At 40.4% G+C, this 22,532-nt stretch overlaps 1 protein-coding gene and 1 long non-coding RNA gene across 2 annotated transcripts; one reads left to right on the top strand and one right to left on the bottom strand.

The window, feature by feature from the left end:
* Positions 1–11,225: 11,225 nt before the first annotated feature.
* LOC149404582 (uncharacterized) lies at positions 11,226–12,184 on the bottom strand. The gene is made up of 3 exons (XR_016302037.1): positions 12,117–12,184; positions 11,856–12,054; positions 11,226–11,368 (listed from the first exon to the last, which is right to left on the bottom strand). It is a non-coding gene; the product is annotated as an uncharacterized LOC149404582 (long non-coding RNA).
* A 9,206-nt stretch (positions 12,185–21,390) lies between these two features.
* LOC149404581 (uncharacterized) lies at positions 21,391–22,041 on the top strand. The gene has a single exon (XM_089607595.1). The coding sequence runs from the start codon at positions 21,391–21,393 to the stop codon at positions 22,039–22,041; it is 651 nt and encodes a 216-aa protein (XP_089463721.1).
* The last annotated feature ends 491 nt before the right edge of the window (positions 22,042–22,532 follow it).

Here is a 22,532-nt window from a genome sequence, read left to right as displayed (position 1 = left end):
ACTTTATCTAAAAGATAGTAAATACAATTTTGATAACTTCGAGAGGTTCAATCTTAGGATTTTAGTAGAATATAACAAAGATTTGATGAAACGAAAGAAGAGAAGTAACAATGTCTACAATCTCGCTCATGTTCATCTAGCTTTGAGTTGTTAGTTACATCGTTCCCTAGTCCGTTTTGAAAAGATGGACAAGGATACTCTTGTAATAAATATGAGATTTGACTACGAGCTCACAAACACAGTTTTGACTGTAACACTAAAGGACATTTTACATTAAAGTTGTTGAAGGTTAAATAACTTCGAGAAATATCACTTAGATTTAAATAGGCTCTTCAAGAACATTTAAATCAACTCACAGTGCCTGAATAAACTTGTGGTATGCGTGTACACCATAGTGCATGTGCCTTGGATTTGTTTGATAAAAGCCCAATAGGATTGTGGCTTTTCACAAATAGAAAATAAATATTGTACATTAAATAGATTTAATGACTAATATACTATCATTTCATAACTCAAATCTTATTTTGCACTTAAACCATAATTTGGAAAAAAAAAATACTATTAAAAGGAGGAGAGTGAATATTTTTTATCCATATCTACCCCATTATTTTTTCTTTTTTTTTTCTCTGGGTCTCTCAAGAATTTTTTTTTTAATCTGAGTTTGTTTGACGATTTGTTGACATATATATTTCAATAATTGAGACAATTTATCGACGTATATATGTCAACAAATGACATGATTTGTAGACATATATATGTCAATAAATGAAAACATTGAAAACTTTGTTGATTTGTTGACATAGATTTCAACAAATGACATAAGTTGTTGACATAGATGTCAACGATCGGCACAATTTGTTGACATATACGTCAACAATCAGCATGAACTGTTGATTTGTGGACATAGAAGAAACAATTTCTTCACTATTTATGCTAAACAATCAAAGCAAAAAAAAAAATCAAATGATTTTAGCATTTCATCAATACCTAATATACAAAGTAAATTGATATAAATTAATTTCAAAATGTAAAATGATTCAAGCATTTCATCAAACACCTGAAAAATCAACAAATGTTTTAACAAGAGGCGTTTCAAGAATCATCAACTAAAAAATATAACACCGATGACATACGTATACAAGGAAGAAAAAAAAACTAGAGGAAGAGAAATAAAGAAAAAGAAAATAATGAATTTTAAATTAAACATACCATTAGTCTGGTAAAAAAAATCACAAACTTTTTTTTTTCCTTTTAACCCTTTATTTTCTTCTTCTTTCTTTTCTTCATATAAAACACAGGCATAAATTATCTGCTTTTGGCTGATCCGATGCACTTCGGGGCTCAACAATCCACGATGAGAAAACCTATAGAGCCAAAACACCTGATCATCTGCGAAATTAAAAGCCCGCTCAAGAATTCGAAGCGATTACAAATTCGAAGCAGCTATTACCATCGTTTTCGGTGGTGGCGATCTTCAACACGCGGAGCATGACCAGGGCAAACCCAGAGTGACTATTGTTTGTGGTGTTGATCGTATGTGTGAGCCATGAAGCCGAGTCGAATGGGAAGAAGAGACAACACATTGCTAGGGCCGGCAGCAACGTTTCCTGCGACCAAAACTAAACGAAACATTAATTTTTCGCTTCCCTTGGAATTTCCAAACTAACTAACCTTACCTTTATCACTAGCCATTGAATCCGTTCGAGTTCTTCTCATCTTTGCACCTTCCCGCAGCTCTCAGGAAAAAAAAAAAAAGAAGCAGCGAGCCTTCCTCCCAGAAGCATGGCTCGCCAGCAAAGCTCGTTGCACTGGCAAGTATTTTGTTACAAGTCCCCGAGCTTCTCTTCCGCTCAAAAAAAATAAAAAGCGAGCCTTCCTCCCAGAAGTATGGCTCGCCAGTAAAGCTTGTTGCACTGGCGAGTATTTTGTTACAAGTCCCCAAGCTTCTCTTCTGCAATCGATCGCTTGCATTCCATCGTCGGAGAACGTACTTTTCCGGAATTTCAAAGACCCCAAACATAAAAAAGAACGACTGTTGCGAAAATAACTCGCGCACGCAAGCGTACGTGTGTCGCCCAAGTAATATAGAATGTAAATTCGAGTATCGTACCCACAGAGACTAGCGAAACAGCGATTTCCTAAAACTTGATGCTAATTAATTCCAAGTAAGATTAAGAAGATGGTTGTAACAAAAGCAATAATAAAACTAAAGCAGAGAGTTAAATACGAGTTTTGCAAGAAGAGAAAGTAGGGGTCACGACTTCACCGGAGCTAACTAGGTCGGGGGTTTCGGGTTTGAACAACAAAATCTACTCCTATGGATGCTAATCTCACTCTATCAAAATTATTCACTAGCCTCTCTCGAGTGTTCTAGCAAACCTATGTAATTGATGGATTATTATCCTCTCGGCATCTAATCCTATTAAAACAATCACACGCAATGAAACAAGAGTTCAAACGATTACATAAATTTCCTAGATTTTCTAACCTAGGATCAACTATGATGACATGAACAAAAGCACGATTATTTACTCTCTCCCGAGTAGCTAAACAATCCTAGATAACAATTCTAATGGTGATCAAGCACTAGAAAGCATAATGAACAATTCATATCAAGCAATCCATAATAATGAAGCAAACAATAATTATCTAACCCTAACGAGCCCCCCAACCATTATCAATCCCGGCTACATCGCAACCCCATAGGAAACTTAGCCTCTAATGGTGTTCATAATCAACGCTAAACATAACAGAATAATTAAAAGCACTAAAATAAAGATTGAAACCAACATAGAATCCATATTAAATAAAATTGATGTTCAACAATAATTTAGAGCAATAAAATAGATAAAATAAGAGAAGAAAGAAGAACGAATGAATTCGGAGAAGGAGAACTCGTCGGGTTGTCAATTCCGTTGAAGAACGCATTTTTCCTCTTTCAAAAGCTCTCAAGAACAACCAAACAATAAATAGGAAACTTAAACAAAAGGGAAGATCTGGTTTTTAGAGCTTAGAGTCACATAAATAGGTCAAGGGGTGATTTTCGGAGCATATTGGGCCTTTGGAATGGTTTAATTCGCCCAAAAACATCAAAAACGGAAAGTAAGTCCGTCAAAACCCGAAGGAGGGCGTGGCGCGCGGTCCGAACTCCAGGTTATGCGCGGAGCGCGCATAAGACTCTGTGCATTTTCACGATTTGCGCTCCCAATATGCGCGGCGCGCGGTCTCGAAGTATGTAATCGCGCGGCGCGCGAAGTGATGCGCGCGGCGCGCGGTTGTCGCCAATTTCTTGCTTATCGCTTTTTTACTCTATTTCGACCGTTTTGTCTCCAAATCCCGTCCTTTTTCCACGAAATTGATTGTAGACGCTCTATTGCTCATTTGAACCTGAAACTACTCAAAAACCTACTAAAAACCATTAAAATACTCGAGGACTCGTCGGTTTTTGGTTCGGGAAATAGGAGTTTTACGCGTGATTAACGCACATGTCAAATCCCCCCAAACTTAAACCGTTGCTTGTCCTCAAGCAACACAAAAGACTAGACAATAAAATAAACACACCAAAGAAGTTACACTAAAAACGAATGGTGATCACAAAGTTTAGCAACAATGTCAAGTGTTAGTTACATGCCTCAACCTACAAAAATTTCCGAATCCAAGTCAATCATCATATGAAACCAAGAAAAAAAAATAATTAGATTGACTAAATGGCCTTTTGCAACACGTTCCCGATCAAAATCTCCCGTGTGTGAAATATGTCCCGAAAGAGAGAGAAGTCAACTCAATATGTTCGTTCACGTCTTCTAATGTAGAATGCTCAAATGATAATGAGATGAATGTGAATCGAACACCATAATGCTTTTCGCCGCTCATTCTCCACTAATGCAAGACACTTACCAAGGAAATCAATAGGGCTTTGTCGGCTTGTAATGTTAGGCTAGGGTCAACGGTAGGATATGGTCAAAATGTGGCTAAAACGTCAACCTAGCGACTCAATCTCACCAACTTTCACATGATATTTCGTACTCACTCATTCCCACGTTCATGGTATAACATTTCACCTTTCGCGAACGTTTTCTTTCCTAAGCCTTTACTTCCCAATGTTTTCCCCCAAAACTTTGACTATGCAACATCTAGTCTCTAAAACTAATGTCATAGAATACCACGCCAAAATTAATAAAACGCATAAATTAAACACTCTTTTTTTTGTAGGTTTTTTTTTTTTTTTTTTTTTTTTTTTAACAAAACAATAAAAATAAAAACGAACAATCACCGGCGTGGTGTCTAATGAACTATAAAACACGTAGAGACTATTCGAAAAACATGTTACAAAATCGAAAGAATTCACTCAAGAGTCGCTTAGTTAACGGGGTTCTTTGTGGGATTTGAAATATTATTGGCTCGGCTTTTTCTGACTAAGTATCGAGAAAGGATTAATCGTTCGGCTTTTTTCTGAAAGGGTGCTCAAGGAAGTATTACGGGTTGGCTTTTTGGCTCTGATCGGTCCAAATGAAGGCCTATGTCATCTTTCCTAGGTTCGTGTCATGTCATTTCGCCTCGATGAGGGCTAGAGCGGTTCTTAGTGTTCGTGAGCTAAAAAACATTTAAAGATGTGATCGAACCTCTAAGGACTACTCAAACCCCGGGACGACGTGTGTGCATAAGTGAGAAAAATCAACCGAAATTGTGTTACTCAAACCACTAGTCAATCGCAATGAGGCACAAAAAATTTTAAAATTGACTCAAACTCGGATTTCTTCGAAAATACATGGTATCATTGGAAAATAACGAGAGAAAACACTTTAATATTATCACTTATAAGCAATCACCAAACAAAATTAAGAAAAATAAAAATTAAATAAAGACAACCTAATCTAACATAAATCCCCCACAAAGTAGTTCACCCCCCCAAACTCAATCTCTACATTGTCCTCAATGTAGATCCATAAAAAATAACATGGGAGACAGAGAACTTACCTCGCGGGGGTGGTAGAACTCCCCTTACTCGTCGCCACCGTGCTCGAGCGGCGGTGGATCTTCTTTTACGCGCTCTTTCTTCATCCATACCTCTTTGAATGGTTTCGGCCAACGTCCTCGCCATGGCTTGAATGGAGACTTCGGCTTTGCCTCATTGCTCGCATTTTTTGTTGATTCTTCTTTAGGAGCCCGTGGCGGAGGTGTGGGTGATGGAGTGGCAATTTCGTACGTCTCGAGGACGTAGACCTCTTCTTTTTCCTTCTTGTGCTTTCGGGTTTTACAGATCCCGAACGTCTCCTCCTCGTTCTTCATGCGCATCATCAGCTCGCCTCTTTGCACGTCTATGCGAGCACCGCAAGTGGCTAAGAAAGCTCTTCCAAAGAGAATGGGGATATCGCGATCCTCGTCCATGTCGATGACGTAGAAATCGGCCGGAAAGTGAATTTTCCGACTTTAACGCGGAGGTCTTCCACGAAGCCGCGTGGGTGCCTTACGGTCCGATCTGCCAGTTGGAGAGTAGTGCGCGTGGGCTTTAGTTCACCCACCCTGAGTTTGTTGAAGACGGCCGATGGCATGAGGTTGATGCCCGAACCTAAATCACACAAGGCGTTCTCGATAAAGACGTCTCCAATAGTGCACGGCAATGTGAACTTGCCCGGATCTTCTAATTTTGGCGGGAGCTCTTGTTTTAGAAGTGCGCTACACTCGGCGGAAAGCGCCACCGTGAGCCGTTGCGGGAACGGAAGTGGCGTCTTATAGATGCGCACCGACGAGGGCGGCGTATGAGCTTTGTTGACCAAGGCAGCCTCTGCTTCTTCTTTCTTCGGGCTCTCAGTGACTTCCACATGTTGATGAGAAATGGCATTGAAATGCTCCATTGGATTCACTTCGGAGGTGCTTGGAAGTGTGCCTTAGGGTCGTGTGTGGATGGCGGTTGCGAGTTGCCCCACCTGCGTCTCGAGATTTCGGATATGAGCCGATTGGTTCGAGAGTGCCGTCTTCGTTTCGTTCATGAAATCGGTGGTGGTATTCACGAAGGCAGTCGTCGATGTGGCCAGATTAGCTACGAGCTCCTCCAGATTAGTCTCGTTCTTGTAAGCTCGTAATGGTGGGGCTTGATATGGCGGTGGTCGGGGCTGATTCTGAGGCGGTCGAGGCTGAGCTTGCGGTGCGGGTTGCATCGGCATGTTATTCTGGTGACCGCGCCATCCCCTATTCTGATAGTTGCTCATCGGGCCTTGATTGTAGTTGTTGTAATTTTGGTTGGACAGCCGATTGTAGACGAAATTTGCTTGTTGGCCCTTGTTCCCTTGCGCGCACTCATCGCTAGAATGAGGGCCGACACACCAGAAGCACGGCTCGGGAATAGGGGCTTGGATAGCATGAACTGTAGCTTTCTGCTCGTGGAGCATTTTGGTGAGGTCGGCCAACTGTGCTGCCAGAGCTTTTATCAATTCCATCTCGGGCGTGACGGGCTCGCGCTTCTGAATTCTTCGCTCAGAAGGACATTGGTCGTTGTTGTACGCGAGCTCCTCGAGGATGGCATGAGCTTCTTTCTCGGTATTTTGGAAAAAGGATCCCCCTGCGGCGGTGTTGACGAGGGTGCGCGATGAAGGAGAAAGGCCGCCGTAGAAGATTTGCACCATCATCCACCCTTGGATGCCGTGGTTAGGACACTTCCGCTGCAGCTCCTTGAAGCGTCCCCAAGCTTCAAATAAAGACTCACCCTCGAACTGGGAGAACGAATGGATCTCGTTGCGTCTCTTTTGCATCTTCTCGAACGGGAAGAACTTTGAGATGAATTTGACGCGCAGGTCGGCCCACGAGGTGATGGAACCCGGCGGGAGGGAGTTGAGCCACGTCTTGGCTCGGTCCCGTAGTGAAAACGGGAAGAGGCGGAGGTGGATGGCTTCGTCGGACACGTCGTGGAGCTTGAACGTGTTGCTGATCTAGACGAAGTTGGTGAGATGGTCGTGCGGGTCTTCGGCCAGTGATCCCGAAAATTGGGATTGTTGCACCATATGGATCACGCCGGTCTTGATTTCGAAATTCTGATTACCCGCAAGAACCGGAAGAACAATGGCCGATTGTGTGGCATCGGTCGGCGGTAGCCCGTATTGGAACAGGGTCTTGGGCTCCTCGGCGTTGTTCCTGTTTTCTTCCATTGCTCGTTCCTTTGATTCTTTTCGGTTTTTTCTGCAAAATCTTTCGATCTCAGAGTTGATTGGAACGAGAGCTGATGACCCGTCTTTTCGCATACACCTTCAAAATCAAGAAAGTGACGCGAAAAGTTAGAAAACAAAATTTAAGAAATTAAATAGCAAGAGCAAGTAAATTCAATCGCTATTGTAGACTAGTCCCCGGCAACGGTGACAAAAACTTGTTGCGAAAATAACTCGCGCACGCAAGCGTACGTGTGTCGCCCAAGTAATATAGAATGTAAATTCGAGTATCGTACCCATAGAGACTAGCGAAACAGCGATTTCCTAAAACTTGATGCTAATTAATTCCAAGTAAGATTAAGAAGATGGTTGTAACAAAAGCAATAATAAAACTAAAGCAGAGAGTTAAATACGAGTTTTGCAAGAAGAGAAAGTTGGGGTCACGACTTCACCGGAGCTAACTAGGTCGGGGGTTTCGGGTTTGAACAACAAAATATACTCCTATGGATGCTAATCTCACTCTATCAAAATTATTCACTAGCCTCTCTCGAGTGTTCTAGCAAACCTATGTAATTGACGGATTATTATCCTCTCGGCATCTAATCCTATTAAAACAATCACACGCAATGAAACAAGAGTTCAAACGATTACATAAATTGCCTAGATTTTCTAACCTAGGATCAACTATGATGACATGAACAAAAGCACGATTATTTACTCTCTCTCGAGTAGCTAAACAATCCTAGATAACAATTCTAATGGTGATCAAGCACTAGAAAGCATAATGAACAATTCATATCAAGCAATCCATAATAATGAAGCAAACAATAATTATCTAACCCTAACGAGCCCCCCAACCATTATCAATCCCGGCTACATCGCAACCCCATAAGAAACTTAACCTCTAATGGTGTTCATAATCAACGCTAAACATAACATAATAATTAAAAGCACTAAAATAAAGATTGAAACCAACATAGAATCCATATTAAATAAAATTGATGTTCAACAATAATTTAGAGCAATAAAATAGATAAAATAAGAGAAGAAAAAAGAACGAATGAATTCGGAGAAGAAGAACTCGTCGGGTTGTCAATTCCGTTGAAGAACGCATTTTTCCTCTTTCAAAAGCTCTCAAGAACAACCAAACAATAAATAGGAAACTTAAACAAAATGGAAGATCTAGTTTTTAGAGCTTAGAGTCACATAAATAGGTCAAGGGGTGATTTTCGGAGCATATTGGGCCTTTGGAATGGTTTAATTCGCCCAAAAACATCAAAAACGGAAAGTAAGTCCGTCAAAACCCGAAGGAGGGCGCGGCGCGCGGTCGTCCATGCGCGGCGCGCGGTCCAAACTCCAGGTTATGCGCGGAGCGCGCATAAGACTCTGTGCATTTTCACGATTTGCGCTCTCAATATGCGCGGCGCGCGATCGTCGATGCGCGGCGCGCGGTCTCGAAGTATGTCATCGCGCGGCGCGCGAAGTGATGCGCGCGGCGCGCGGTTGTCGCCAATTTCTTGCTTATCGCTTTTTGACTCTATTTCCACCGTTTTGTCTCCAAATTCCGTCCTTTTTCCACGAAATTGATTGTAGACGCTCTATTACTCATTTGAACCTGAAACTACTCAAAAACCTACTAAAAACCATTAAAATACTCGAGGACTCATCGGTTTTTGGTTCGGGAAATAGGAGTTTTACGCGTGATTAACGCACCTGTCAACGACGATAGCATGTCGGCACATATAGTCCTTGAACTCAAACGACCGGAAAGCGCAGTAGATCTCTGATTTCGCCTTGTCGTCGAATGTTGTAGATTTTAGGGTTTTTTTCTCTTGGACGAGAAATAAAAAAGAGTCTGAAAGAGGAGAGAGAACGAGAGAACAAAGGGAACGAGAGAAAAGAGAGAAATAAAGAAATAATAGAGAGAGGACAAAAGAGTATTTGTGCATTATGCCCTCTAGTATTTTTGTCCAAATTATGGTTTTGATGCAAAATGAGATTTGGGTTATGAAATGGTAGTATGTTAGTCATTTTTTCTAGGGTTATTCATGAAAATCGCCAAGCCGAACAACCAGATCATCCAAACCAAACCGCACTCTTTTTTAAACCGCCCCATTAAAACCCGATGAAATTTGGGTTGTAACCAACCAAAACCGCAATTGTTTCAGGTTGGTTTGGTTTTTTTTAGTCGTGAGATTGGATTGAACCAAACCAACCCGATGGTGTTAATCATTTAATTTATTTAAGATTGCAAGTATTTTATATGTACTATTGTTGAAAAAATATATATCATTTTTAATAATATTATAATGAAATAAATAAATACTTAGTATTATACTTTATTATTTGCGAATACATGAAGATTCTGTTATTAAAAATATGCGTAATTTTAATTTTAATATGTAAACTTTCTAAAGATAAGTAAAAAATTTATTTTATTTGACATAACGTATTAGATATAATATACATATATGATTTTCATTCAAGTTATAAAGTCATTTGTCGATAATTATAATCAGAAAAAATTAACACAAACCAACCCGATTATTTTTGGGCTTGGCTGGTTTGGTTTGGTTTTACCTTTCAATTAGGTTGGTTTGAGTTTCAAAACAAAAAAATTAATTGTAGCAGTTCGGTTTGATAACACATGAAAAAACCGACTAACCCAACCCGATTATACCCTTAATTTTTTCTATTAAATATGATCCGATTTGGTGAGTATTTAATATGATAATTATTTATGAGAGTATTATGAAGATATTCTCAACTATTCTACTTATAAAATAGTATATTTTGTGAGAAAAAAAATATTAACTATATTATTTCATTAGAATATCTATGAGATATTATAAATTGTTTAGTTAGTTGAGTGATATTCTAATATGAGAAGTAAATATATATTAGATATGATCTAAATATTTTATTTATTATAATATATTGAAGATATTTGATTCGTTATGTTTAGTAGATAAATATTTCATATTAATTAGAATACGATCAAACCAAATTAGGAAAATGATTATTTTGGTCTGACCTAAACATAGCAAGTTGCAAAACACGTTGCTCTTGTTCCTCTTACAAAAACATATTTGGTAGAGAAACAGAGAGGAAGAGAGAGAATGAGACATATACAAACTAGAATGTGAGATACAGAGAGATGACCTGACGGATGCATACTATGGGAAAAGGCTCAACAACTACGGCAGAAAGTTGTAGTCATTATATTATGACTACGGTTTCGCAACTGGCATTTATCGCACTAGACTCCAATTTTTTTTCAAAAAATTAGAAAAATAGTCAATTTAAACATTTGATATTGCTAAATAACCAAGGTTTGGTAAATATTAGGTAAATAGCCATAAATGATGACGTGACTTAATATGACAGTGGTTATTTACTTAGTATTTACGTTTGTAAATATATAAAATTGGCTATTTATCTAATATTTACCAAACCTTGGCTATTTAGCAATTCTCAACGTTTAAATTGGCTATTTTGCTAAATTACCCATTTTTTTACATAGTTTGTTAAGACTTAAAAATTGTAGTAATCTCATCTTCAAAAACTACAACGTTAGAAAGTAATTTTAATTTATTCAAATAATTAGTATATTAGACTACCTATTTTTGTTGTAGTCATACCGTACTACTTTAGTTATCTAGAGTGTTTACGTACCTCGTAAATTAATACTACGATTTTAAATAATAGTTTATGAATCTCTTTTTTGTAACATGTATTATTTAAATATTCCATTTTTCTATAAAAATATATGCTAATATAAATTAAAAAAAAAACAAATTACATTATATATATACAGGATTATATATATACAGGCATGAAGCCACATGGGAGTGAAAGGGGGCTATAGCCCCCCTCAATTTTATTTTTTTTGCATTTTTTATTTTATTTTTACATTTTTTTACCCTCAAAATTGACAAATCAGCCCCAAAAATTTTTTGTTGCAAATTAACCCCCCCTTAATCTAGATTTTTGGCTTCGGTCCCTGTATATATATATATATATATATATATATATATATATATATATATATATATATAAAATGATCAAAAATATCATTTTACAATGACATACAAATAAGAATCAATATTTAATTTTTAAACATAACGTAACTAACTTATTCGTAGACTACAAGGTCCTCGATCGATAGCCATTCAGTTCATCCCGGAATATGCTCTTACCGTAGGCATGTCAATCTGATCTTCTATTACCTGCAATGAAATGAAAAATAAAGTAAGCAATTAAGAGGCTGAGATAGAAATACGTTGCTGATTTATACCCCAACACATTCACCAAAGTTCCTTTCATAGTACATAGCTCAGTTGACATAAATAATAGTAGATCCAAATAAGAGGAAACTAACTAACAACCCATTTTACTATATTTTATTCAAGACACACTGATAATTTATTAGACTTAATAATATACACCCTTTAAATGATATAGGAATTTCAACAACTATTAGACAATTTTGAGAAACTTGAACTTTTCTATCAAGTACTCCACTGATTTTCTTCAAATTTGAAATTGTGGCAAGCATATAAAATAAAAAAAATCTGCAAATTGCATATCATGTTGAGGGTAATTACCTTGTGCATAAAAATCCAGAGTTAGCAAAATGTAGAGATACAACTAGATAAAAAAAAAAAAAAAAAAAAAAACCTAGATCAAAACATTGGGATGAATAAGTATACATACCTCAGCATACCGGTGATTGAATAGAAGAAAGAGCTTCAATTATCCGTAATTTGACATTCATCATTATGAACAACATACAAAAAGCATGAACATTTTAGTTATTGGGCAGTACATAAATTAATTGTTCCTTGTGAACCCTGCAATATTTTACATCAGGAAACTTTCCAAATCTCAACTGAGCCATTTCCAAGTAATGTATCTGCATGGATAGATATACTCGGTCACATTACAAAAAAATTAAACAAAACGCAATAAACTTACAGCGGCTTGGTAGCGAGACAGTGGCTTGTGACAGTGGCTCGATCGCGGGACAACAGCTCTGAAAAAAAAAAAAAAAAAAAAACTAATACACGCACAAACACTAATGCTAGTAGCACCTGTTCTCCTGTTTGATAAAGCAAAGTTCATTGAGGAACACAAGTGAAAACTGTATGTGAGAGTGAGCTCTCGGCATTTATGATAGTAGCACCTATCGTCCTGTTTGATAACCCCTGCAACAAGTTTCTATTTATTGGAATAAGGCACATGAAACAAATAAAATTACATGCTCTAAGAATCTAAATAAAATTCAAAGCCACAAAACCAGCAGACTAATGTAAAATACAAGAAAAAAGAGAAGACATAGCCCAATATTAGACTATAATTAATGTTTCATTGTTATATGTTCTTTTACGTTTCAATCCCTGTACTGGTATTATATATACCACAACACTTTTATTAACTGATAAGCCTTTCCCTAATATGGTATCAGAGCACTCTGTTTAAAAACAAAAGATCCAAACCCTAACTTAAAACACCCAGCCGCACGCCGGCTTCCCCACTCAGCGGCACGACCGTCTTTTGCGATTTTTTTTTTCTTCTCTCCTCTTCTTCGATTTGTATCGTCATCATGACCTCCAGCATCAGCAACGAAGAAGAAGAATCAGCATCACCGATCAATCCCCGACCGACTATCTCGACAAACATCGACTCGTCCTCACCTCTCATCGCACTAAATGTCTCTGCACAAGTCCCTCTCAAACTCACCTCAACCAATTACGCGGCTTGGCGTGCTCAATTCGAGTCACTCTTAATTGGGTACGATTTAATTGGATATGTAGATGGATCTGTTGTGGCTCCGCCTCTCACGGTCACCGATCCCGTAACGGCCACCAATTCTCTCAATCCCGTGTACTCGTTTTGGAATCGACAAGACAAACTAATTATTAATGGTATTATCGGCTCTATCTCCCCGGCCCTTGTTCCGTTTATCGCCGCCAAGAATACCTCATTTGCTGCGTGGTCATCATTAGAGAAAACCTATGCCTCTCCGTCCCGAGGTCGTATCATGGAACTTCGCCAAAAGCTAAGAGCTCCGATCAAAGGCACTCGCACCATTACAGAGTACATGATGGATATTCAATCCACCATCGACTCATTGGCACTCATGAATAAACCAGTTGATTTTGATGAATTGTCTATCCGTATCTTGAGAGGCCTTGATGAGTCATACTTCTCTTGCAAAAGCAATTGAGGCACGAGAAACACCTATTGAGTTCGATGAGCTTTTCGAAAAGCTGCTTAATCTAGAGGCACAATTAGCACTCCCGACGACCACCGTAATATCTCCGGTGCCTACCACGGCCTTTGTTGCTCCAGTGACTTCTTCAAAATCTGGGTCCAACAATAATCGGTCCTATTCTCAGCCAACAAACTCACGGTCGCCTAGCCATGGCTCTTGGACCCCTCGCCCACTGACCCCATGGTCACCTCCACCTCTGTGGAATCCTCGAAATACTCAGCCAACAAACGGCGCATCGAGCCCCCGCGGCTACATGGGAAAATGTCAGGTTTGTGGAATCCAAGGTCATACTGCGCGACAATGCTCACTGCTTCCTCCATCCACTTGGACGCACCTTCCTGCTCCTCCCAGGGGACCGCGTCCACCGCCTCGCGTGAATACGGCCACCCATAACTACAACCCTTTCTCGTCGCAAGATTGGGTTGTTGACTCTGGCACATCGCATCATATCACAACGGACCTCAACAACCTATCTCTTCATCAACCATACTCTGCTTCCGATAACGTGATGATCGGGGATGGCTCAGGTCTTCAAATTCATCATACGGGTTCCTTGAGTTTCACTACTTCAACTTACCCACTTTCACTTACAAATGTTCTACATGTGCCATCAATGTCGATGAATTTGCTCTCTATTTCTGCTTTATGTGCCGCTAACGATGTCCTTGTTGTATTTTTTGATGATTGTTTTCAGGTGTGGGATCGTCACACGGGAGTAACTATTGTCATGGGGCAGCATAAGGATGGCGTTTATCTTTGGCCACGTGTGTCCCTTTGTCCACCTATGAGTCAGCCCTCAGCTTTCACCACCATATCACCTTCATCGAGTCTAGTCGCCATTTGGCATAGTCATCTTGGTCACCCGTCTATCAAAGTTTTTCGTCAATTATCGTCGTCTTTACGTATTTCTTTTCCGAACTCTCAACTGAAGAATTTTTCATGTAATTCATGTCATATCAATAAAAGTCACAAGCTTCCCTTTTCGAGTTCCACCATCTCTTCTTCCTCTCCACTTGAAGTTATTTTTTCTGATGTTCGACATCCTCAATGGCATGCTGCTATGAAACTTGAGTACCAAGCCCTCATCGACAACAACACTTGGACTCTTGTTCCAAGCGATCCCCACCGGAATCTTGTTGGAAACAAATGGGTATTTCGAATAAAACGCTTACCTGATGGATCCATTGAGCGTTATAAAGCACGACTTGTGGCTAAAGATTTTCATCAACGACCCGGTGTCGACTTTCACGAGACTTTCAGCCCTGTGATTAATCCCGTTACGGTCCGTGTTGTGCTCAGTATTGCTCTCAATCACCAGTGGGAAATTCGACAACTTGATGTCAACAATGCATTTTTAAATGGTCATCTCTCGGAAGAGGTTTATATGGCCCAACCGACAGGAATGGTTGACCCTCGATTTCCCGACCATGTGTGCCGCTTGCACAAGGCTCTATACGGTCTCAAGCAAGCTCCTAGAGCATGGTATGATGAACTACACGGGTTTCTTCGGTCGCTTGGATTTGTCCCTTCACGCAGTGATGCATCCCTCTTCATATTATCGCGCTCAGACTGCCTTCTTTATTTCTTGGTTTATGTAGACGATCTTATCAGTACTGGCAGTGACCCACGTGTAGTTGATCAGATTGTTCATCAACTCGATGCTGCCTTCTCCACCAAGGACCTTGGCATGCTCTCTTATTTTTGTGGTGTTGAGGTACTTTACACTCCCGCTGGTATTCTTTTGTCACAACATAAGTATATTGTGGATTTATTGAGCAAGCACAACATGCTTGATTCTAAGCCAGTTTCAACTCCCCTTGCTGTTGGTACATCTCTCACTGTTCATGATGGATCGCCTCTAGTTAATGCCACCATGTATCGCCAAGTCATGGGTGGATTACAACATCTTCGTATGACACGTCCGGATATCTCGTTTGCTGTAAATAAACTCTCACAGTTTATGCATGCACCGTCTGAACATCATTGGGGCGCCGTCCAGCGTCTCCTCCGGTATCTAAATGGCACTCGATACCTTGGGATTCGACTTCTTGCTTCGTCACCCCTCTCCCTCCATGGGTATTCCGATGCCGATTGGGCAGGCAACCCTGATGATCGTTCGTCCACTGGTGCGTATGTTATGTTTCTCGGTGTGAACCCAATCTCTTGGAGTTCTACAAAGCAACGAACTGTTGCTCGCTCTTCCACCGAAGCCGAGTATCGTGCGATTGCTTCCGCTTCCGCCGAAATCCAATGGATTCGCCAACTCCTCGATGAGCTTCAACACCCACAATCTTCAACCCCGACTCTCTACTCAGATAATCTTGGTGCAACGTACTTATGTGCTAATCCAGTGTTTCACTCCCGAATGAAGCACTTAGCCATTGATTACCACTTTGTTCGTGAGCTCGTCCAATCTGGTCGCCTTCGAGTTATCCATGTCTCATCCGCAAATCAACTTGCCGACGCTCTCACCAAGTCTCTCTCGTGTCCTCGTCTCTTAGATATTTGTGACAAGATTGGTGTTTCATCGGCCACACCATCTTGAGGGGGCATATTAGACTATAATTAATGTTTCATTGTTATATGTTAATTTACGTTTCAATCCCTGTACCGGTATTATATATACCACAACACTTTTATTAACTGATAAGCCTTTCCCTAATACCCAAGAGGGACAAACGTTTTTTAGTTTTATCTTAAAGAGCTTCAAGGAGAGTTTTACAGTTATCCTCAATTCAGATTCAAACATATTCAATGGTAAATCTAACTCCTCTTATTACTAAAAAAAAAAAAATTCATGAACAAACCTTGTCAGTTGGCGGTCGTCAAGCAGAACGGCGAAGAGAGGGTCGGCCGTTGACGAAATCGGGTCAAATAGCTATGTCGTTGTCTGAATCCTCACCGGGATCTCAAGAACCGACAAACCCAAAAACATAACACAAACTTGTAAGATGAACACTTATAACACTACAAGATTCAGATTATACATGCAATTGATGCCCGAGTATACCAACCAATAGAATTTATCCAGTGTACATCATACCAGATCAACTGTACCCAAAAGCCAAAACAATCTACTTAGTTGAGCTTCTTCTTTGTAGTGGCCTCAACAACCCAATCACCAACACAGTTTAAATCAGTCCCTTTCGGAAGCAGATCAACCTGATGCGGATAGTAGAATGCATATAAATGCATATTATGTCATAGAGCTCTGAAAAGCGGAAAGGAAATTGTACTAGCAATTAAAATAGTTAATCTAACATCAATCATTACCTTTGTGATAACTTTTATTAATTATAGCATTTGCCTCAGCCAGATCCCGAACTCTTAACCAAAAAGCTACCATCGAAATCCACAATGTCCACCTATATAGCGTTAGCCAGTAAAGATAGGCAACAGAACAATAATTGTGTCCTCAACAACACAATTAAAACCCTCATTATAATCCTTGCTTCAATACTAAAGTTAATGTCGTCGCAATTTTCTTTTAATATTAAGCAAAAGTAGTCTATATTTTACTTATTGCCGTATAAGTATTTTTTGTCTTATTTCTCTCAAAAACGTCAAGATTTGTTTAAACCAGACAACTGTTCGAACAAGATTGCTTCCGACATGTAGCTACACAGAATTGCATATGATTTTTTTTTCCTTACAGAGATACATATACAAAATATTCCATGACTAATTAACTATTGATTGAGCGTTCCGACAAGCTTCCACTTCGTGGAAAATCTCTTCTCCTCACTCTATATGTACTCTTTCTAGCTCTTTCTCGCTCTTCCCCTCTGCTCTCGTTCTTCTCTTTCCTTTAATACTTTTGTTTTTTTTACAAATTGGGATAATGGGAATATATTCAATATTGAGTTAAAGTGAAATATATTCTACCGCCAAAATGAAATGTAAATTCTCAGTGAGAAAATTTTTTCCTACTCTAATTAAGTGAAAATTTTAGTAAATTTTTTATATTTAGATATTTACACTATCTTTTTTATAATAACTGTAGTGAAAATAAAAAATTTTACTACAGTTGTATATTCGAATGGAGTTTATTATACTATCTAAAAATAGTGGTTGTAGTCTATGTTAACAAACTCCATTTTAAGGTTAAAATGTAGTTCAAAAAAATTAAAATTGTTGTTGTTAAACAGTTTTTTTTAGTGGCGGTGGCTGTTTGAAATGAGGACTGCAGCAATTGAACGCTGGGTGAGAGAGAGAGAGAGAGAGAGTCTTGCGGCAGATGTCTGGACTCTGGGTTGGAGACGAAGACCGATCATCGATAAAATATTTTTTTTCTATAAGTCAAGTGTGAACGCGTAAGGAAAAGATACGGAAACAGAATGATTTTGGAGACTTTATAATTTTAACAGTCAACCGCCGTGGAAATTCAAATAGCGGGATTGAATGTGAGTTATTCAAATCTCTTATATTTATATGTTCTTATTAGTTTTTTATAGTAGTTCATCGATTATTTAATTAAAATAGAAATTATATATGTTGTTCGTGTTTTCATATAATCTAAATTGTTTAGGATTCTTATTTTCGCATTAATAAATCTCGATACTTCTCAACAAGGAATTCGTTCATGGTGGAACGAAAGACGAACGAAAAAAAATGACAAACTATATTTATGAAAATAAAACTCAAAATAATAAACATAAAGGGATCCTTTGACATGATCTGTGCTCCATCAAAAGTGATCGTAGCCACGGCCTCGGCACCACCCGCTCGAGCACCACCAGCGGAGGACAATGTCCTAACTTGAGGGGTAGGAGGTTTTTCTTTGTTCGCTCTTAGACATTCACATTATGTTGTAGCTTTAGTACTTTCACATAAAATTCCATAAAATGAAATTCAATCCTCAAGGCCCAAAACTACTTCTTGGCTGTGTGAATTGATTCACATTATCATCATATGATAATGTCCAAAATCTTATTTTGACATTTATACTATTTTATGTCCTAATGGATAAAATTATCCTTTAGACAATCTTCGTAAAATTCGTCTAGTTCAACACTTGAACTTGTTTTGACTTAGCTACTAGTTTAACAAATCCTACTCTATTGACTTGTGGTAGTGACCTCATGGGTTCAAATGAACAAAGCTTGAGCTAGCATACTTGGACACAAAAGTTCACAAACTTTTTCCAAGTTCTAGTTTAATGTCAACTGACTCCGCTAAAGAGTTGACACTGAAAATCTTTCGGGTTCAAACGAATATATTTTCTACTCAAAATTCTACTTAATTGTGATGAGTGGATTCATTGAATATTATCTACATTTACCCTTCATGAATGTCATCAACTAGATGAGATTTATAAAATTATCATTTTACCATTCCGGTTGTTATTTCCTCAACTCCTTTGTCACTGGTGTTTAAGTTAGAAATAATGTATTGACGAGGAGCTTACAAGTCACACTCATTCATCCAAAAGAGTCATGACTTAATTTGGACAATTGCCAGTTCATTTATTCACATTCCAATAAACAAAACATGAGGTGATATACATTGCATTTCAGCAATCTTGTACATGAATTCCATATCTATGAGATCTTCACAAAGTTGTTCATGACATCTTCATAACTTAGTACTTCATCAATAGGTCTTGTCTATATTGTGGGAGCAGATTTCGCCCCTCCTGGTTCGGTGGGCTAGTTCGGTCCAAAGCCCAGTTCGGCCTAAAATCCCAGGCGCAGGCGAGATCGGCCCAAAACGATAAGAAGAATTCCTTATTGAAGACCGAAGCCCAATTCAACCCAGGCCCATAAGCGTTCCTAGACGATCCCGCCAAACGATTTGCGCGATCCACCTTCACTATGGAACGATCAAATCGCCTTGAGAAGAGGATGAAAACGAGATTGGTGGACTGAAGACCGGTTCTGTCCGTACGCGTGTAACGATCTGAAGAAGAAGGAAGTTTGGCGAGCTAGTTATAAAAGGCCCGCTCAACCTTCATTTGCCAGATTATTGATTTTCAAAAAAGAAGTGCTTATAATTGTATCTCGATTCATTATTGTCGTTTAAGATCTTCTGCGTATTCCCTTTATTTCGTATTGTTTACACTCGAATATCAATAAAGAAATCTCTTTTCGCCTATTTCTTCTATATATTATATATCGTTTATAAGTTTTTTTTTCAGATCCCGGTCTAATCTTCATAATCGGATTCTGAGACCCTTTCCCCTTAAAAAATAAATATACGAAGTCACATCTAAATAACCGTTGTATAGATTGTTGGGACGAGAAATCGGCTCAACAATTTGGCGCCGTCTAAGGGAAAACAATCAGAAACCTAACGCCGAAGAACAAAGATCATCAGATCTGAAAAATGTCATCCAACAGCGAACACGAGATCCTGACCTCAGGAGCTGATCCAGAGATGCGAACTTTGTTGCTGAAACTCTTTGAAACAACTTCCGAATTCCAGAGGTCAACCTGATCTCAGCTCGATAGCTTGACGGCCGGACAATCTTCGCTTCAGGAGCAGCTAGATGTCGAGCGAACTGCCTTGCTGAGCTCGATTGGGCCCGCCATTGCAAACGGGCGCAGGGCTGCCCCGCCCGGAAGGCGTCTGAGTTTCTCCGGAATTCAGATGCCCCCCAGTACTGCCGGTCCTAGTAACATGGCCGGGATAGGGCAGTTTGAAGGACTGGCCGAGGCCAACGCTCGGCGAGCTCAACCAAACCAGGGCGACCTGCCGCCGCCCCCCCAGGAGGTCCCCCTCATGGATATGGTCCTCGGGTTATCGACCTCCCTCAGGAGGAAGAGAGCCAGGAGGAGCCGAATTATTTCGTACTCGCAGTTCGATAGAAAGAAAATCCTCGGGGACAAAATTGAGCCGGGATAGAACAGCTGGGAGTAGAGCCCCTAGGAGATAACCACCCCGCCCTCAATGCTTTCCGCCAAGCGGTGGAAGAAAAATTCCGAGCTGTAGACTCCAGGATGCATTATGCCACGAGCTCGACTCTTGAGATCGATCGACTGGTGGCAGACACTCGGCGAACTCCCTTTGCCCATAACATAACCCGGGTTAGAATCGGGGACGCCGGGAAGTTCAGACTCCCAAAGTACCCCGGAAATTCCAATCCAAAAACTTATGTAATGGCCTTCCGCATTGCGATGGCCCGAGCATGTTGAATGATAACGAGTTAGAGCTGGGTATTGCCAATTGTTTTCTGAAAACCTCTCTGGGAATGCCCTTGACTGGTTCTCACGTCTCGAGGAAGGCTCGATAAGTTCTTTCTAGCAGTTGTCAGCCGCGTTCATTAAGCATTACTCAATGTTGGTTGAGGAGGAAGCAACCTTGGCAGACCTGTGGAACACCCAATAAACTCGAGACGAAACCCTAAAGAACTTTATGACGCGGTTCAAGATTGTTATGTCAAAAATCCCCTGCATCGAGGGGAAATCTGCCATGAACGCCCTAAAGAATGGACTCTGGCACGAATCCAGGTTTCGGGAAGAAATGACCGTAAACAGGCCACCCACCATCGAAGATGCAATCCATCGCGCCTCAAACTTCGCAAAGGCCGAGGAGGAGAGGGTTCTCATGGCCAAAAAACATAATCCAAGGAAGATCCCATCCATGGCACCCATCCCAGCCATGCTGAGGACGCCTGGCATAAAACCCCACCGAAACAATGAATGGAGGAAGCCCCTCGGTCCTCCAGAATACGCTTACAACGTAAACAATGAAGGGACCTCCGAGAATGGTCCTTCAAAGTGGCCTCGGGATAAGAAAAAATATTGCGACTTCCACAAGAGTTACGGACACGATACTCTGGATTGCGTCGTAGCCCGAAAAGTCCTCATCGAAAAATATAAGAACGGCGAGCTAAAGAACGTCGACCTGGGCCCCCCGCCCTAGAAAAAGGAGCATAACAACGCCAGACCCCGAGGAAACCCCTCTCCGAAGCGTGGGAGGGCGAGGGAAGAAGACGATGACGTACCCCAAGCGAAACCCCGAATCGACTACATAATGTTAGGTTCCAAATTTTGTAAAGACGGCGTGCATTCCATCAAAGCGCACCATCGCCAACTTAAGGGTGCACCAAGATCCGCAGGACCTAAGGAAAAGACCGACACCGTGATCTCGTTTAACGATGACGATGTCAAAAGACTGCACATACCCCATGACGATGCTCTAATCATCGAGCTTGAAGTAGGTAACTGTATAGTAGCCCGAATCCTGGTCGACAGAGGGAGTTCTGTGGATGTCATATTCAAGGCAACCTTGGATAGGATGGACATAAAAAAAGCAGAGATCGCGCGTAAGCCCAACCAGCTCACAGGGTTCAACGGCGAGACGACCCCTTCCATGGGGGTCATCGAACTTCCCGTACGAGTCGGAGATGTGAATCGTATGGTAGAATTTACTGTGTTGGACTGCCCGTCCCCATTCAACATAATCCTCGGGAGGCCATGGATACACGGGATGAGGGCAGTACCTTCGACATATCACCTTTGCGTACGATTCCCAACTCCCAACGGGATACAAGAAATTAGAGGAAGCCAAGAGGCCTCCCGGAGTTGCTACTTGAGCAATCACAAGAGGATCGCTGAGAAGTATAAGTCAGAGGAGAGCGGTTCGGAAGGTCCATCCGACGAAGAAACCAACGAGGGTAAATAGCAATTAATGACCATCGGATATGAGAACGCCGATCCCCCTCCAATGGAAGATTCGAAGGAGAAGGATGAGCCTAATATAGAGTCGGTAGTACAAATTCAGATCGACGGGACTGACCCCGAGATGCGTGGGCATCGGGGCCAAGTTGAAAGGAAGCATACGCCGAGAACTAATAGCCTTCTTGAAGAAAAACAAGACTACATTTGCATGGACGACAGAAGACATGCCATGTATAGACCTTGAAATCGCCGCACATCAACTCAACGTGGAACCTAGTTACAAGCCCGTAAAACAGAAACGTAGAAAACTTAGCCCCGAAAGGGCTAAGGTGGTCAACGAAGAAGTGGAACGGCTACTAAGATCTGGGCTGATACGAGAAGTAAAATACCCCGATTGGCTCGCCAATACCGTCGTCGTTAAGAAAAAGAATGGTAAGTGGCGAGTATGCGTCGACTACACCGATCTTAACAAAGCTTGTCCTAAAGACAGTTTTC

The sequence above is a fragment of the Urtica dioica genome, chromosome 2 (genome assembly GCF_054948205.1).
Source record: "Urtica dioica subsp. dioica isolate 48M chromosome 2, U.dioica_male_clone48M_v1_H2, whole genome shotgun sequence".
In the NCBI taxonomy this organism is placed as follows: domain Eukaryota; kingdom Viridiplantae; phylum Streptophyta; class Magnoliopsida; order Rosales; family Urticaceae; genus Urtica; species Urtica dioica.
Note: the sequence above shows the minus strand (reverse complement) of the source record. Positions and strands in the feature narration are given on the sequence as shown.

Bases quoted from the DNA above. Each gene is read 5' to 3' on its own strand.
- LOC149404581 (XM_089607595.1), top strand. From the start codon at position 21,391: ATGTTAGGTTCCAAATTTTGTAAAGACGGCGTGCATTCCATCAAAGCG.